Source organism: Aedes aegypti, chromosome 3 (genome assembly GCF_002204515.2).
Source record: "Aedes aegypti strain LVP_AGWG chromosome 3, AaegL5.0 Primary Assembly, whole genome shotgun sequence".
Lineage (NCBI taxonomy): Eukaryota > Metazoa > Arthropoda > Insecta > Diptera > Culicidae > Aedes > Aedes aegypti.
Genome location: NC_035109.1, coordinates 50838768 through 50855779, shown reverse-complemented (window position 1 = coordinate 50855779; position 17012 = coordinate 50838768). Strand labels below are relative to the sequence as shown.

At 37.4% G+C, this 17012-nt stretch overlaps 1 protein-coding gene across 1 annotated transcript; it reads right to left on the bottom strand.

Annotated features, from left to right (window-relative positions):
- Nucleotides 1-1196: 1196 nt before the first annotated feature.
- LOC5564552 (short coiled-coil protein homolog) lies at nt 1197-15775 on the bottom strand. Its single transcript, XM_001648849.2, has 2 exons — nt 15512-15775; nt 1197-2407 (listed from the first exon to the last, which is right to left on the bottom strand). Exons 1-2 carry the CDS (start codon nt 15576-15578, stop codon nt 2058-2060), a joined length of 417 nt encoding a protein of 138 aa, XP_001648899.1. The 5' UTR covers nt 15579-15775; the 3' UTR covers nt 1197-2057.
- Between the last annotated feature and the right edge of the window lie 1237 nt (nt 15776-17012).

The following is a 17012-nucleotide window of genomic DNA, read 5'->3' as shown; positions in this document are numbered from 1 at the left end:
CAGTGTTGATAGACTCACACTCAAATCTCAATCAATACGGTCTCCCGTGAGAGCAAACTCATTAGAGATCTGATTCGCAAATCTCACGCTTGAGGAAAAAACCGTAAAAAAATTATTCAGTCGCAAAACTTTTCAAAAACTCGTGAAACCCGAATGTTGTTGTTTACGTTAGAAAGAATTACTATAATTTTACCAGACTAACAAGAAATTATTGTTTGTGAGTAAACTGTGGAAATACGAGACAATGAGGCAAAAAGGTGAGCCAACTCATTCGTGATTTTTTGACTGCTGAATTGCGTGATTGACTACTCACGCATGAAAAATCTCAAGCGTGAGTTATGAGAAAATGAGTTTTTTACAACACCGAGTTCAGTATTGCTGTGTGCGTTTGAAACGCAAATATCATCAACTGCGGGAACACCAAAAGCGGGAAGATTTTCATCAAGAAATAAAGTGACAAAGATAGATTTTTTTGTTAGGTCGGCGGTGATTTTGAAAATCGTTTTTTTGTGTCCCTTGATTGTTTTGTATTTGTAATTTAATCAAGATTTGCATCTCAAAAGCAATATTACTTTATAAATACCTGAAATCTCACAGACATCCAAGGATTCCTAAGAAACAACATAATCATCGTAATGCCAAAATTTACGGTGATCTTACCGGAATCTCAAAATATGTTTTGAATTCTCAGTTTTTTTACGGATATCTCAAAATATGTTTCGAAATATCGAAGCTAACATTATTATCTCATGTTTTTTTTTTTCATCCAAATTTTAATTATTCCATTCAATTCAACAATCTCAAAGCATGAGTAGCAACATCTGAAGCAAACTACCAGTAGCTTTGTAGTAAATGCTACTTTTGTTCACACCAACGCGTTGTTTGTATTATGTTCGAAAGATTTAGTGAAGTAAAATGACTCAACCATGATCTACTCTGTTCCACATATAGCATATACTACCGAGAATGTAGTAAACTCAACTTTACTACATTTTATTCATACCGCCCATGGTCCTATTTTGTCTTGCTATCGAAGCATGCGCAGTTTGCATCTGAAAAAATGAAAGCCTACTGTGTGCTCTCAACTCTGACTAGTAGAATCCATCTGGTTGAACAGATTTTTACAAAGTAGGCCTAACCCCTCACAGCTTGATGGAACCTTTTTCGGTTTTAATGAAACGCTCTAAAAGCAAATGTTCTGCATACAAAGCGAAGAGTTTATTACATTTTGAAGCGTTAAACATTTAATAAGAGCGGGAATTATTTGATCACATTGCTTTATTAGTAAAGTTAAAACAAAATGTAAAGCAAATATAAATAACGAAAATGCACTTTTGAGAAGAAATTTGCCTCTCTGGACTTCTTACAACTTAAAGTATACGTTTCAACAAAAAATGAAGTGAGAATCTTAAACCTACGAGTATTTAAATAAATCAAGATACAGTTATTCGAGGAATTCAGTTTGAACACAAAGTTCTTGACCTAAAACAATATTTCCTAGAAAAAAAACGACCAGAATTTTAATGATGGCGATTAAATTCAACTTATCCAATAGCAGTACTTTTCGTGAATCAAAACTAACTTAAGAATAGTGTGTGTGTCATGAACCTATCCACGTTCCAACGCGAATCTACTACAAGATCTATTACTGCTTAGCGTTTGTCCTACTATTTGCTCGATCCGTGCAAAAATTACAACTCTTTTTCAAAAAATAGACAGCAGCGACTTTCCCCGGAGGAAGCTTCCAGGAAGTCCCTCGCAGGTTTGCTACATTTTCAGTGCGTTGCTAATGATAAGTATAATGTATTTTAAACTAAATCGATCTCTCTGCTGATCCAGACAAATTATCCACAAACTTGAACTTGTTGTTGGAAAGCGTGTGTTTCTACATTGAATTAGTTTGTTCGTATCTCTAGCACCAGCGTGTGTGAAGAAAAATCTGCATTTTAGTTATATAGGTACCGGTACGTACGATTTTTTACACGAAACAGGAATCGGTTTCGCGTTTTCTTTGGTCTGCTAGGAATTGCTTCGATTGGATTCCCGTTTCGCGCGTCTTACTTCTTCTTCGGCGCCGACGAGGCCTGGGCCTGATTGGTCGACTGGAACACCGACGAAGCGGACATCAGATTCTCGATGTACTGCCCCAGGACCTGGTTCTCGGACCGTAGCTTCAGGTTCTCCTCCTTGACGCTGTCCACCCGCTGGGACAGATCGTCCAGGGTGTTCTGCAGCTCCAGGACCTGCGTTATCAGCCGGGCGCGTTCCTCCTGCTCGTCGGCATCGGGACCCTCGCTTTCCAGGAAATGCCTCGGGCTTGAGTTCCCATTCGTGTACGAACTAGCTATCGAATCCAGCGAACGGCCGTTCTGCATGTACTTGGAGCTGTCGTCGTCGTTGATGATCACTGAAAAATCCCAATTCACACAATTAAAGTGACTTAAGCTCATATTCGTATAGGGCACTGTTTTTACATAAAGTTGGTAAAAATATATCAAAATATCGACTTCGAAATACTTCAAAAATAATGATAGTCATGGACATCATTTTGCCTAAATTACCTAAACCTTTAAAAGATAAATTACCTTTACCATTACCTAAATCTACACATTTTCTTTCATCTTCTGAATAATGGAAAAGTATTCATTTTTGGTCTCAATTTTTTTTTTTTTTGTATGGTATTCAGTTGGAGCTGCCTGACAGCTTAAGTTGTCAAGGCTGAACCCTCGGTCTGGCTTTTGCCAAGTTTTCCCTCTACCAGGACCAATACTCAGACGGACTAGGCTATGGTGCCCACATGAACACTGTTTTTTTAGTATTGTGACGTGGAAGTTTTTAAAAAAATACCCCTATGCCCTTGCTTCTGAGAAAAGGAAGCATTGTTAAAATCAGCAGCTCCATCAGAATTTTTGAAATAGTATTGTAGTAGTGTCATTACTAATAGTGTCTAATCGAAATGGTTTTGAATACTTTGTCATTTAAGTGCTATTTTGATTACTCCTGTCTTTCACGTAAGATTAGAATCTTAAATGTCAATTGTCAAGTCTTAACAAAATTGGCTGTTTAGTAAGAGTTCTAGTTAATTTCATGTTTTGTTGTTAAAAGTATTTATTGGTCATTACGTTCATATATCCTTAAAGAAAAAAGTCGCTTTCCTTGTCTGTTCAACAATTTTTCGAAACTAGCAAGTGTACCCTAATGATTGATCTCAGCGTCTTACTTTCCATAGTCATTTTTATAGTGAATATTGAAGAGTAAAGTTACCTTAGGCTTCTATTACAGTCTCCTACAAGATTCACTTTTCGGTGGCAAATGCAATGCTTCACAACGCCTACTTTCTACTTGTAAATTTTGCGAAAATGAAGCTGGAATTAGATTATTTATACCGTTGTTACAAAAGAAGTATTTCTTATTACGGCAATGTAAAAACCATATTAAAATAAGATTGTCGCCACTTATTTCTACTCAGTGAATCTACTAGTAATTTTCCTTAGAGTAATATTCCCTACGTCGAATATGATAACGATGCGTCTAGCTAGCTAATAGTAAGAGCGGCTACGGATCATTCTGGTTAGCAAAAGGCAAACTGAACGTCACCAATAGTATCAATGTCCACTTCGAATAGATTAATTATTTGAAATGGGCATCAATTTTATCAATGACGCAGAATGTCCGTTGGATCACATCCGAGATATTATTGCGTCCCAGACAACCACAAGTCGCGAAAAAGTGCACGTAATAACTCGTTTACTCATGCAAATCACATCAAACCCGCAAAACACGGTGGATAAATTCGTCAGACTGATGAGTTTCATCGCATAAAACGCTTCTTTTCTGAGTTCATTTGTACATTTTGTTTCATCTCGTACACTCGTACAAAGAAAGTCGAATCATTCCGTAGCAGCTGTCAAATGAACATTTGTTATCGACTTAGCTTATGTATAACAAAAGTCATCACAGAATTGGATGATTTTTGTTCAATTGTCGGTAGTTTCATCATATACTTGAATATTCATTTAAAATGAGGAATGTGAAGATTTATAGACAAGTGAATTACAAATCATTCATTTCATGGCGGGAGATTTCGTTCAGTGTATGAAGAAGCTCATCGTAGTAGCAGTTGATTTGTTCTGACAACCTATATAAGCTCAGTTCCAACTGTAAAATGTTCATTCCTTAATAAACCTTCCTAGAAGCTAGATGTAATTTTAGGTTATGGGCCCAATCTCACATCAACCCCTGAAGACCAAAGAACCGAGGAAAATTGTTGACATCTGAAGCCCTCTTGGAAATTGGAACCGTTTTTTTTAGATCAGCCGTTTACTCTGCGCAAAATCCGGGAATGATGGCGGGAATGAAGCAGCGTGAAGAAAGCTGGCATTGTGCAGTTCGCTGGTGATGGGTTCGACACAAACAAATTCCGGGTCTAGCCTAGCTTTCGGCCTATGGAGTATGGGATCCCAGACAACCAAAATGTCCGTTAAACAAAATCACCTGGAGGCTTTGTATGTGCAACATTTCACTTATAAGATGTCGCGAAAAGGCCTTCTACGTACAAAGGTGGAGGCGATATACGTGCATATATTATGTGATGAATAGTAGCGTAGCATATAATGCGAGTGTATAAATTTTCTACCGAACTAACCTGTAATCTTATGCGACTTGACTTATGATAACAAATGTTGATTTGACAGCTGCTACGGATTGATTCGACTTACTTTGTACGAGTGTACGGGACGAAACAAAATGTACAAATGAACTCAGAAAAGAAGTGTTTTATGCGAGGAAACTCATCAATCTGACGATTTTATCCACTGTGTTTTGCGGGTTTGATGTGATTTGCATGAATAAACGAGTTATTACCTGAACTTTTTTGCGACTTCTGGTTGTCTGGGATGTTCTCGATGAATATACTCTGGTAGAAACGGCTACTGATGCGGACAAGAAGTCGTTCAAAGAGAAGGACGAAAAGGCAAAGGCCTTATTGGTGGCAATCATAGCGAACAGCCAACTGGAATATGTACAGGACAAGGCCAACGCTATGTGGAAATCTTTGGAGTCGACGTTTGCGAAGAAGGGATTTGCGTCTCAAACAAATGGAAGAAGGATGTGTCCTGAAGGACCACTTCCGGGACTTCGACGAATTGGTATGGCAGATGAAAGATGCCGGCGCAAATCTGACGGAGTTGAACCAAGTGAGCCAACTGTTTACACTACGGCAATGGATTACCTGCTTTACTCTTGTCCACAGTTGATCAGCAGAAGTTTTCTCGTTTTATTTTGTATGAGGAAAGGCATCTAACTTCAAATTTCTCGTAAATGAAAGCATTAATCGAAAAAATATTTGGTAGGCGTGATAGTCATCATCATTACGTACAACCGGTAACAAATATTTTTTCGAAAATTATTCCCAATTTTGAGAAATAATTCGTTAGATGCATTTCGCCATAAGGTAAACTATCAAATCGATCCGACGGAACGAAAACCGAAATTTGCTGGAAAGTGCTACGGTTGCGCAGCCTTTGGTCACAAGCGGCCAACATGTTCGAAATCTAAACAACAACTAGTACAAGCGCAAGCTGCAGAAATTCCCAGGGATCGTGTAGTCGCGTCGATTGGTTCCGTACCGACTGTAAATTTAAGTCAGGATGTCCATTCAAAATCAGTTTTCCAATTCCCGGGTTTTTGCCGGATGTCCGAAAACAAAAAAACAGATTGCAAAAGTATCCTGCGTTTTGATATTTTTGTTTTTATTTCTTTCACACTACAGGTATGTTCCGTTTTTATCACGTTCCGATTTTGTCACGCTCCGATTTTGTCACGTTCCGATTTTAGGAGCGGAATTAAAAGGTACACGGTACTCCATCTACTTTTAAGTTTCTCTATTATGTTAATGTTGAGCACCTACGATACATAGTAGGTATCAGGTCATAAATGATTCAATAAGGTTTGACTCCTGCTTATCCACTAATCAATTGAAGTTTTCAAACTTAGCATGGTCTGCTGGACAAGATTAACCCATCCCATTAACAATCGAGAGTTGCTCTGGCCACGTCCTAGCAACAACTGAAATTTGTGATTAGTTGAGTACGTACCTAAGAGAGTTGCAGAGACCTCTCCGTTTTCTTATATTACATGTCATCAAAGAATTTTCTATGAATAGTTGATAGACATAGGGGCTGTCCTTTAAGGTGAAACATCTCGGAATCCAAAGATGGCCGTCACAATGGCCGACTTGTGCCCCTACTCACGTTTTCAAAGGCACAAAACTGGAGAAATAATTGGCAAACATGTCTGATCTTCTTATTTTAAGCTTTCTGCTAGTGCACAAAGCCAAAATAAAAAGTTAACTGCTGATGGATGCTTTCTTCGCGAGATTTGTGCCTTTGAAGTTTCAGTGCAATCTTAGAAGTTGATTCCAAACTGTTTCACCTTAATTACGTAGGACAATTTTGACAATTTTTCGTCCTTCCTCTCCCTATGATGATTTTTTTTAATGAAAATAAAATAAAAATAATTTGTACGGCACGTAAGATATCTCAGGATGGAAGAGGGGCTCCATAACCTCTTACATGATAAATGGACGATTCCATATATGTTCAGTTCTTCTTTATAAGGAGTGCACTTGGGAATGAACTTAAGGATGTTTGGGCAACGGCAAGAAACATGTTTATTTTTGATAAGACTGTCGACCCCGTCATATTTTAGACATTATCTTCTATCTCTAAAACTCGATAGCATTGCATAAGTTATAGAAAACAGCCATTGATAAGATCCTGTCAAAGGGTAGGGGAAGAGGTACAGCAAAACTAAGCAATTTATAGAAAATTTTGGATTCTCCCTATAATAAGTTTGCATCTTTACCATCTTAAGGGATGAAATGGCTGACAATTTGAGAAAGTGTTGATACCGGACGTTCCCACGTCACGCACGTTACAATCCCAAATTAACTGGAATCTTGAGCAGACATGAACCCCTTCCCTAATGGAGACTATAAGGTTAATTAGGAGTCTTATATCAATAGCTATACGCTTATTCATAAAACTTTACAAAAGAGTTTCTTACCAAAAATATCTACTTTGGTAATGCTTGTTCTAGAGTTGTGGTTTTGATGAACTTTCATAACAATTAAAAATGAAATGGTGTTTGTTTGAATTATATGATTATTTCTTTGTTGCATTGGTCAAATGTTCCTACGTATTTGAGTGAAGGAAACGATTTGGAAAATTCTCTAGAATAGCTGGAAAAACAACTGAAAACTAATCTGTGTACCTTTTGTATGAGAGATTTTATATCATTTTTTTGCAATTTTTCATCGTAATATGCTGTTATTCAACCCGCCAATCTGTCATGAAACGGCCTACTTTCCTGCACTGACTTATGCAGTGCTGTAATGATCCATTACGCAACTGTAATCAGTTGCGTAACGAATACTACCCAACGCTTTTTCATTTCGCAACTGTTTTGGGTTGCGTAATGAATCATTACATAACAATTTTCAGAAATTTCAATATAATAGTGAATGCATTCTGATATGGTTTCTGATACCCTAAAGTGGTCTTCTACGAAATTGCAAAACAATGTTGTACGCAACTCGTTGCAGAACTCGATTTTTACAGCACCCGTAGTAATTCATTAAGTAATCATTATTCTACAACTTGTTGAGTAAACTACTATTTCAGCAGCCTACTTGATGACAAAACGAAGTTTGACGGGACCACTAGTATTTAATTTGTAGTTTACGGAATAAGTTGCAGAATGGTGATTTTTACAGCACGAGTCGTAATTACGGCGAATACTGTAAAAATCGAGTTCTGCAACTGTTGTGTTGTGTACATTTTTTGCAATTTCGTAGAAGACCACTTGAGGGTATCAGAAATTATATCGGAATGAATTCACCATTATTTTACAATTGCTGAAAAATTGTTTTGTTATGATTCCCTACGCAATTCAAAACAGTTGCGTAATGAGAAAGCGTTGCGTAATGAATCATCAAAGCAGTGGTTTCAGTTGCGTAATGACTTTTCCCGCTCTGCAGGAAACTAAGCCGTTTCATGGCAGATTGGCGAATTGAAAAACAGCCTATTACGATGAGTAATTGCAAAAATATTTTTACTTTAAAAAAAACTAGAAATTTAGATTAGTTTATTGCCAGTCTCTTCGTATTCTAAAGTAAAGCTAAAAAGCAATGGTGGCGCTGTTCTAGATTAGCAATTAGTGCATCCCTGCTCCTGGTGTTGACAAAAATGCAAAATATGTACCTTGACAAAAAAGCTCTCAGTTGATAACTGCGGAAGTGTTTAAAAATACACTGAGCTGAGAAGAAGGCTCTTTTTTAGTTGGGATGTAATTCCAAATGGAAGAAGAAGCAGGATTAGGAGTATAAAAAGTGAAAAAGAAGTTGTTTCTTGTTCAATATTTCTTGAAAAACAATGATCAGCTTGACCCACTTCCTTGTAATTATTTTTACAAATATGATACGAAGGACAATTATGTGATTATCGTTTTAATATTCTACATTACACTTATTGAAATTCTGATGAAGAAAACTAAAACTATTATTGATTTATTACAAAATCATATTGATTGATAGGAATATGCAATTAACTTTCATTACGAACCCATAGGAATAAACAATATAAATGCTCATGACAGCTCCTAAGCTGGGAGGGAGGCACCGATACTACACACGAAATATTGAACAAAGTTTGTTTGAACTGCAAGATAACTCCAGCTTGCCAACAACAATCAAGGCAGGCTTGGGAAAAATCGCTAGTTTTCTTTTGTTGTGTACTTTCGATCTTTCCTGACAAACATGGGAAAAGGGCCACAGTTTTCCATGAACCAAATATTAATTTTCATTGGAAAAAGTAAAACCATGCGTTCTTCAATACTTTATATTTAATCAGTTGAAAGGTGCTCACGTGACATTACTTGCATCACAGAGAACAGACATGGAGGCTCGAACAAAATTCCATCTAAACCGTGTGTAAAGATTCGAATCAACCATCAGCGCCGCCAACGCAGACAGTCCGACATACAAACTCGTTTCGACAACACGATGTCACTAGTCAACGTCAAAATGCATTAGCACACAAAGCAACGCTAGCGACAAGTGGCAATTTTTGATATCGACACTAGCGCCAAAGTGTAAAAAGTGGCAAATTTGTAGCGTTCTCAATCTGACGACAGCGCCGCGTAACAGGAGCATAACGACATACTTTGTAATGACCAGTACAATGCTTTACACACGCTGATGAGAAAAGATGAACGTCTGTTCTCTGTGCTTGCATTATGTGCATGAATTGATTTTCATTCAATTTTTGTCACTTTTGATGAAATGCGAAAATGTGTTTTAATCAGCTACGCGCTTTTTCCATGTTAGTCCAATGTTTGAGATCTGGGCTCACAGTGACAGTTCGTGACAGCGGAATCCCGGCTCACTATGACGTACAGAAATTTTGAATTGGCTTCTCCCTCCCAGCTCCTAAGTATTGATACTGTGCATTAACATGATGAGAATCTGACAAAACTGCAATTTTATTTTCAAATTTGAAAATTTTTTTGTCCAAGAAAATTATTCCGTTTTTATCACGGTTCCGTTTTTATCAACTGAAAATTGCCGATCGTGTTGATAAAAACGGAACATACCTGTATATGGAAAAAATTTGGAGAACTCGATCTAACTTATTTATGAATTATTTTTAATGCAATTAAAAAAACGGTTTACATTTTAAAAGAGTTTTGGACAAAAAGTTATAAAATATTTGTTGAAATATTTGAAAAACCGTTACCCCCAGTAAATCATATGAAGTTTAGAGAGATTTTGGAATAATATAAATAAATGTTAGCTCTGTGTATCTAAACTTCCACATAAGGACAAAGTTCAATAGCCAACCTATTACCACAGATAATTATCTGTGCTATTACCCTCTAACAACTCAAGTAATATTTTCAGCTGAATAACAGTTTATTACACTGAAATATACTCCTTTCAGTTTACTAAGCTGTTGCTCAGCTATTAATGGTACTTGGGAATGCGTTAGACATGGCTTATGTCTGGTTTATGGAGAAATGGTTGATCTGATGAATCTCATGTTGGATCCAAGGAAATATACAGTAATTCCAAATACATGTTATTGTTCTCCTATGTAGCTGGCTAAAGTTTTTGACATAAATCCAAGATTGGAAGATAATCTTCAAAAATTCGATCAACATATCAAGTTTATTGTCAAAAACTTAACAAAAATCTTACCAAGAATGCCTAAAGGACCTCGTTATTTATTTATGCGTGAAAGAACTAGACGTGAAACTTGTTTTGGATTATTGGACCAATTCGCTCTCAATCTGCAGAAATCTATATAAAATCTCGTCATAAGCCTTATAAGAACTTTGTCGTAGATCAAGGACTAGTCAAACTAGTAATGCATACACGGCTTCATCAGTATCATTAATAACCCCAGAAATCCGCCAAACGGAACTCTTAATGAATCTGTGCAGGATTTCATATCTCACAAGAATTGTTTTTTTTGCTTAGGTTCTTGCCAACCTCTACGAGTGTGCTAAGAATTTCAAGCAAAATCAGCCAAGGACTTTTTCTAGAATCCACTGAAAATCTTATTAGCAATCTACTAATAATCATTTCAGTGACCTACCTAATTAAATACTAGTCAATTATCAGTTCGATTCCTGTTAGGATTCCAGCAATGATTTCATATAAAATTTGTTATGAATTCAAATGGAAATCTACGCCAAAGACCTTGCCAAAATCCTTAAATACCTTTATAGAAATGTTTCAAAGATCCTAATCGTTAACTATCACTCTATCACCTAGCCAAAAAATAATCATAATGCTAAGTACGAATTACAGACGGTACTAATCTTGGGAAAAATTCTAGCTTTACCGCATAGTACTTGAAATTTAAAAATTGGTAATCTTATGTTTGATATACAAATTTTCCCGGGGCGTCATCCAAATTCCAGGGTATTTCCCGGTCATTTGTAATTCCCGGGTTTTTCTCGGATTTTCCGGATGGATGGACACCCTGTTAAGTGCGATTCTTGACTCGGGTGCCAGCCGGCACATGGCCAAAGAACCTGGAGGGTTTTTTGTTTTTGGTTAGATTTCTGTAGAATCAATACGTTGCGAAACGACATCATTTACAAATGAAACTCTTGCGATTCCACGCCGCTCCTTCAAAGTTTGTATGTCAATAAGCATGCCGCGTGCTTTATAGGGTGGAAGTGGAAATGATGTCTAACCTAATTTACGAAGAGCATTGAGAAAGGACACCATACAATGCTGCAGTATTCCATGATTGATCTTACATATGCAATATATAGAGTTTTAATTGTGTATGGGTCATGAAAGTTGTCGCAGAAGCGTTTTATGAACCCTAGCATGTTATTAGCCCTGTGAATTATTGTATTGTGGTGGTCTACGAAAGAAAGCTTAGAGTCTAAGTACCGTAATCCGGGATAACATTGATCGCAATGATCTTCCTCATAAAAAAAATCGAACCAACATTTATCGATGAAATATTTTGAATGCATGAATGTTGATTCTTTTTCTTCTATCATTGAGCCAATAAACATTAAGGTTTTTGCGTCAATTGAGTTGCGTCCATGCGTAATTTTTTCAACTTTTGGAAACAGTGATTTTCATAAAATGCGGTTGTTACTAAAAACCACATCTCCGAAAACGATTCCGCTGTCAAAACTTTCATAAAAATGCTCAGTTAAGCATAATTCACAAATTACTGTGAAGAATGCAGAATTTCCTCAGGAAATTGCCTATATTTAGGCGTATTCTTCAATTCGAAGTATTTTTAATTTTGAAATATCTCAAAAAGTAAATGGCTTGTAAGAGTTTGGACTTTATATTCGGATTTAGGGACCTTGATTTTAGCATGTAATGATATTTTCAATATTACCGAATGTTGTTTTGCATGGGTAAAAATAAAAATAAAACACTTAAAACATTGTTTTTAAACATGCTTTAAACCTTCAGAGAATATTATACCACAGACAAACAGACGTCACACTCTCATCATTGTCCATCGACCACCTTTTTAACGGTCGAATCAAAAATATAGTAGGTGGTCAATCGACCACCCGCAGCGCTCGCATCATTTTTGTTCGCGTTTGACGTTTACACACTACCGCCATCTGTCGGCCTGTCGGCCAAACACACTAATTTTAGCATTGGGCGTACATTAGAGTGGTTCAAAAAATCGTTTTTGCTCCACACCGCTCATTCGATTCTAGATCAAATTCTGAGTGTCCTCTCAAAGTTTGAGCTCATTCGGATGAAAACTGAGACTGCACTAGCCCTTTGAAGTTTATATGGGAATTACTATGGGAAAAGCAAGCAGTTCATTCAATCGGTCATAGTGTTTGCCCATGTGCTCTTGGGGATTAGAACTACGTTGATACTGTGAGATACAATAGTCAGCTACAACTTTGCCGAAGACCGTTTTTAAATCGGACGCCTCAGTAATTAGATATTGATTTATATTCAGTTACAAATTCTTCAGCAGTGCTCATTTAACTTCTAAACAGGCAACATTGCTGCACCTGGCGCGAAAGATAGCACGCACAAATCATGGCTACTATGTTTTACTGCATATTTCCAGTGATGCCCGCAGAACAGCCCAATAACTATAGCCAAAGTTTTACAACTGACTCAAAAATCAATAACTAATTACTGGGGCGTCCGATTTAAAAACGGTCTTCAGCAATGTTGTAGCTGACTATTGTATCTCACAGTATCAACGTAGTTCTAATCCCCAAGAGCACATGGGCAAACACTATGACCGATTGAATGAACTGCTTGCTTTTCCCATAGTAATTCCCATATAAACTTCAAAGGGCTTGTGCAGTCTCAGTTTTCATCCGAATGAGCTCAAATTTCAGGAGGACACTCAGAATTTGGTCTAGGATCGAATGGGCGGTGTGGAGCAAAAACGATTTTTTGAACCACTCTAGCGTACATTTGTTCTAAGTGTTACGTCTGTTTGTCTGTGATTATACAGTATACAGACATGAGAAATGAGTGTCAGTACTTGTTTTAAAAAAATAAAACTCACAACATATGCTTTTTAAAATTAATTTTTTAAGAAATATTCAAAAAAATGATCAATGTTACCCCGGATTACGGTACCATAGTATACCATTAGACTGATGCAAATTTTGAAGTTTTTGCTCCCCTATGCTTACACGTTGTCAATTATGATGAAAATCGTTCTCCCAAAATTTGAAGTGATTTGGGAGAAATTTGGTTGTGCACACTTCATTTGAAGTTTATATGGAAATTACAATGGAATGGAAAAGGCAAACCTTTTGTGTCCAGTCCTCTAACTGCTCGTAATAATAATCTATGGAAAAGTGAACAAACTCTCGTCTTGTGAAATCTTCCCAGCTACAACTTTCTTGAAGAGCACATTTTGATGGGATTTGTTATTAGTGATAACAAAGTATAAACCATGCTGAGATGATCATTCAATTACTTTCAGAGCAACACTGCTTTTTGCTGTAGAACATAGTAGCCTGGATTACTTTGATGTATTCTACCCGCCAGGAGCACCACTGTTGCCTGTCTAGCAGTTGGTTAAGCATGCAAAATGCAAACTCAGTTTATGATTATGTATCTGAAAGGATTTCACATGACAAGAGTTTGTTCACTTTTCCATAAAATATTATGGGCTGAACACAAAAGGTTGGCGTTTTCCATAGTAATCTCCATATAAACTTTTAATTGCTTGTACACAGTCAAATTTCTTTCGAATCATTTCAAACTTTGGGAGGATGCTATTTACCATAATATAAATTGTTTGAGCATAGGAGAGCTGAAATTTTAAAATTAGCATCGCTCTAGTATACCATAGTATATGTAGATGACTTGTTGATCGTACCCTGGGAGGGAGGCACCGATACTACACACGAAATATAAGACAACGTTATTTTAAACTGCAAGATAACTCCAGTATGCCAACAACAATCAAGGCAGGCTTCGAGAAAATCGGTAGTTTCCTTTTGTTGTGCACCTTCGATCTTTCCTGACAAACATGAAAAAAGGGCCACCGTTTTCTATGCACTAAATATTCATTTTCATTGGAAAAAGTAGAACGATGCGTTTTTCAATACTTTATGTTCAATCAGATTAAATGGTGCTCACGTGACATTACTTGCATTATGTGCATGAATTGATTTTTATTCGATTTTTATCACTTTTGAAGAAATACGAAAATGCGTTTTAATCAGTTACGCGCTTTTTTCATGTTAGTCCAATGTTTGAGATCTGGGCTCACAGTGACAGTTCGTGACAGCGGAATCTCGGCTCACTAAGACGTACAGAAATTTTGTATTGGTTTCTCCCTCCCATGTAGTGACCAATTATGTGCTAAGCATACTACTACTGTAGATGACCGTTCTTACGTATAGATTGAACCGAATGTAGAGGACGTATATCCTCAAGACTATGTTCAGGCGCCTAATGAAGGCTCAAGTGAAATATGCAAAACGGAGCCGCGTGAAGAAATACGATTTTATAGTTTGGGATGGAAAGCAAAGTTTTCTGTAAGGTACCGCGGGGCAAGTGGGTAAATGGGGTAAGTGAAAATAATTGGTATATTTTACTTAATATGTGAATTAACGTTTTAAACTCATGCGTAAACCTTTGAGGCCATTGAGAACATTACGATAGGTAAGAGATTTCTGAGATTTTTCAGCCATAATTGCATAATACAGTTAACTCTCCCTTACTCGATATTCCGTATCTCGATATCGAGTTAGAGAATCATAGTAAAAGTTGATTTTCATGGCTAACTCGATGGTCCCTTGGAACGCAGTTGCACTGCTTTTGTGTTCTGTAACTCGATACCTCCCTAACTCGATGGTCCCTTCAATATCGAGTAAGGGAGAGATGACTGTAGATCGTACCTATGTACTTTGTCTTGGCCGCATTCGCCACCACGAATATGAAATTTCCACATAACTTATGGTTTCTCCCTAAAAGCCATTGGTAACCGTGGCCATTGGTAAGCGTAGCTCATTGTTTTTAAGCAAATGAATGGACCAGGATAAAAACTATCACCCTCATAGTGGTTATAGATAGAGCAAGATCTTCTCTTTATCGTAGCATTGTCAAATAACGTGTAAATCCATTCGTTTGCTCAGTAACTACAAGCTACACACATGATTACCAATGGCTATAAGGGCAAGATGATAAATTAAGCGAGAATTGGATCAATTTTTGACAAAAAAATTCAATACTTTCCCATTATTCCAAAGATACAAGTAAATGGAAACAGTTTGTAATTGTAGAATAATAGATGACACATTGATCTGCATTATTGATTAAGTATTTTAAATTTAATACATATATATATTTTTATGGTTTTCTATCAAAGTTGATGTGAAAACGGTGAATACAGTGCCATGTACGCGTACAAAATTGAGTCACTGTATTCAGGATCTCATTCCCATTCGGATCAAAACATGACTCACTCACCTTCCAGATCGTCATCCGCCAGGGGAATGTCCTCCGAGGATTTCAGCGACATGGCCGAGGAATCCATCGCCAACCACTTACTCGTCACTCAACGGATGGAAACAGAATCCGATATCAGCACTGGGTACCCGCAGCTTCCAATTGGGGGAAAAATCGAAGTTTTTCTTTCCTACTGGATGAGGAGATGTTGCGTTTTCTTTTTTCACCAGAATTTGACAGCCACCAGCTTGCGCATAAAAGTGCATCGCGATCGTGTGCATCAAAATCTTCGGGAAACATCGCACCGAATGCATCGCTCGCTCTCGTAAAAACATGGTGCGATATTTTTGCTTCGAAAAAAAAAAATCACGCGAACAGCGTTGTCAACCTTCCAGATTTGTCTGGACTGGAACAGTGATTCAATTGTCACCCAACACCCTGCAACAAATTCATTATCATCTCCTTTTTTTGTTGCAACAATTTCATTCCGCAACATCAGTTTATCATCACTTGAACAGAATATGACAATGATCGATCACCACGTGCGAAGCGATTTTCTGGGCTTTGCATTGCAATGGATCATTAAAATAACCAAAACGGCCGCTATGGAAAGCACAGATGGCGCCACCGTAGTCTTGTGTGTTTGACAGAACAGCAATGCTGTCACAATGTTAAATCCCATATACAGTGGCGCCTTTGTTTTGATGCGGTGAGCACTGACAAAAACTACTTTCAATGATCCATTTTCGAGAACTTTCTCCGTGTTTGTAAACATTGAGACATTATCGAACAGTTCATATCTATAACACAAATTTGGTTTTGTGTTGAAAATAACTGATTAATCGCGAGTTGAAAAGGTTGCAACAATGTTGCGCTCTGTGATTGGCATGATAATTTTGCTTTTGATTGTATCCTTAACAGTTGGGACAAACGGTTGTAAGCGAGCTTGCTTTGTTTGTTTTTTGTCTGTTTTGATGACAATTTGATTCACTGGTCTGGAATATTCCAGATTTTTGAGATCACATCTTACAAAAGTCGCGAAGATCAAGATAAAATGTTGTAATGCATATGTAAGGTTTTGTAAATAATTTGTAAGGTTCTCCATGTACGACATAAGAGCAAGCATGGGAAACATTCACTCGAATATTGCATTTCTCTCGCTCACATCCACAAGCGGTCAAGAGCGAGATTGCCGTTTCTCCGACCAAGCTGAGTGTTTCAATTTCCAATGCGCTTTCTTCTTGTTCGCCGAGCGACAAGTTAGACAAAAACGGCAACAGAATGGTTCACTACCGACTCCTTGTGCCGAAGGCACTCGATTGCTGTAGCGAATGATTCTTTACATTCCGATTCCACACGAGTGGCATTCGTATTTGAGAGCTGAAGAGCGTTCACTGACTGGTAATTCACAAGGCGAAATGTTTCAGTGAACGCAAAATCTGTACATTTCGCAGGAAGCTTTCAGTGATCGAATGGCGAACGCGTTCTTTCATGTCTCCAATTTAAGAGAGGATAGGTGTTC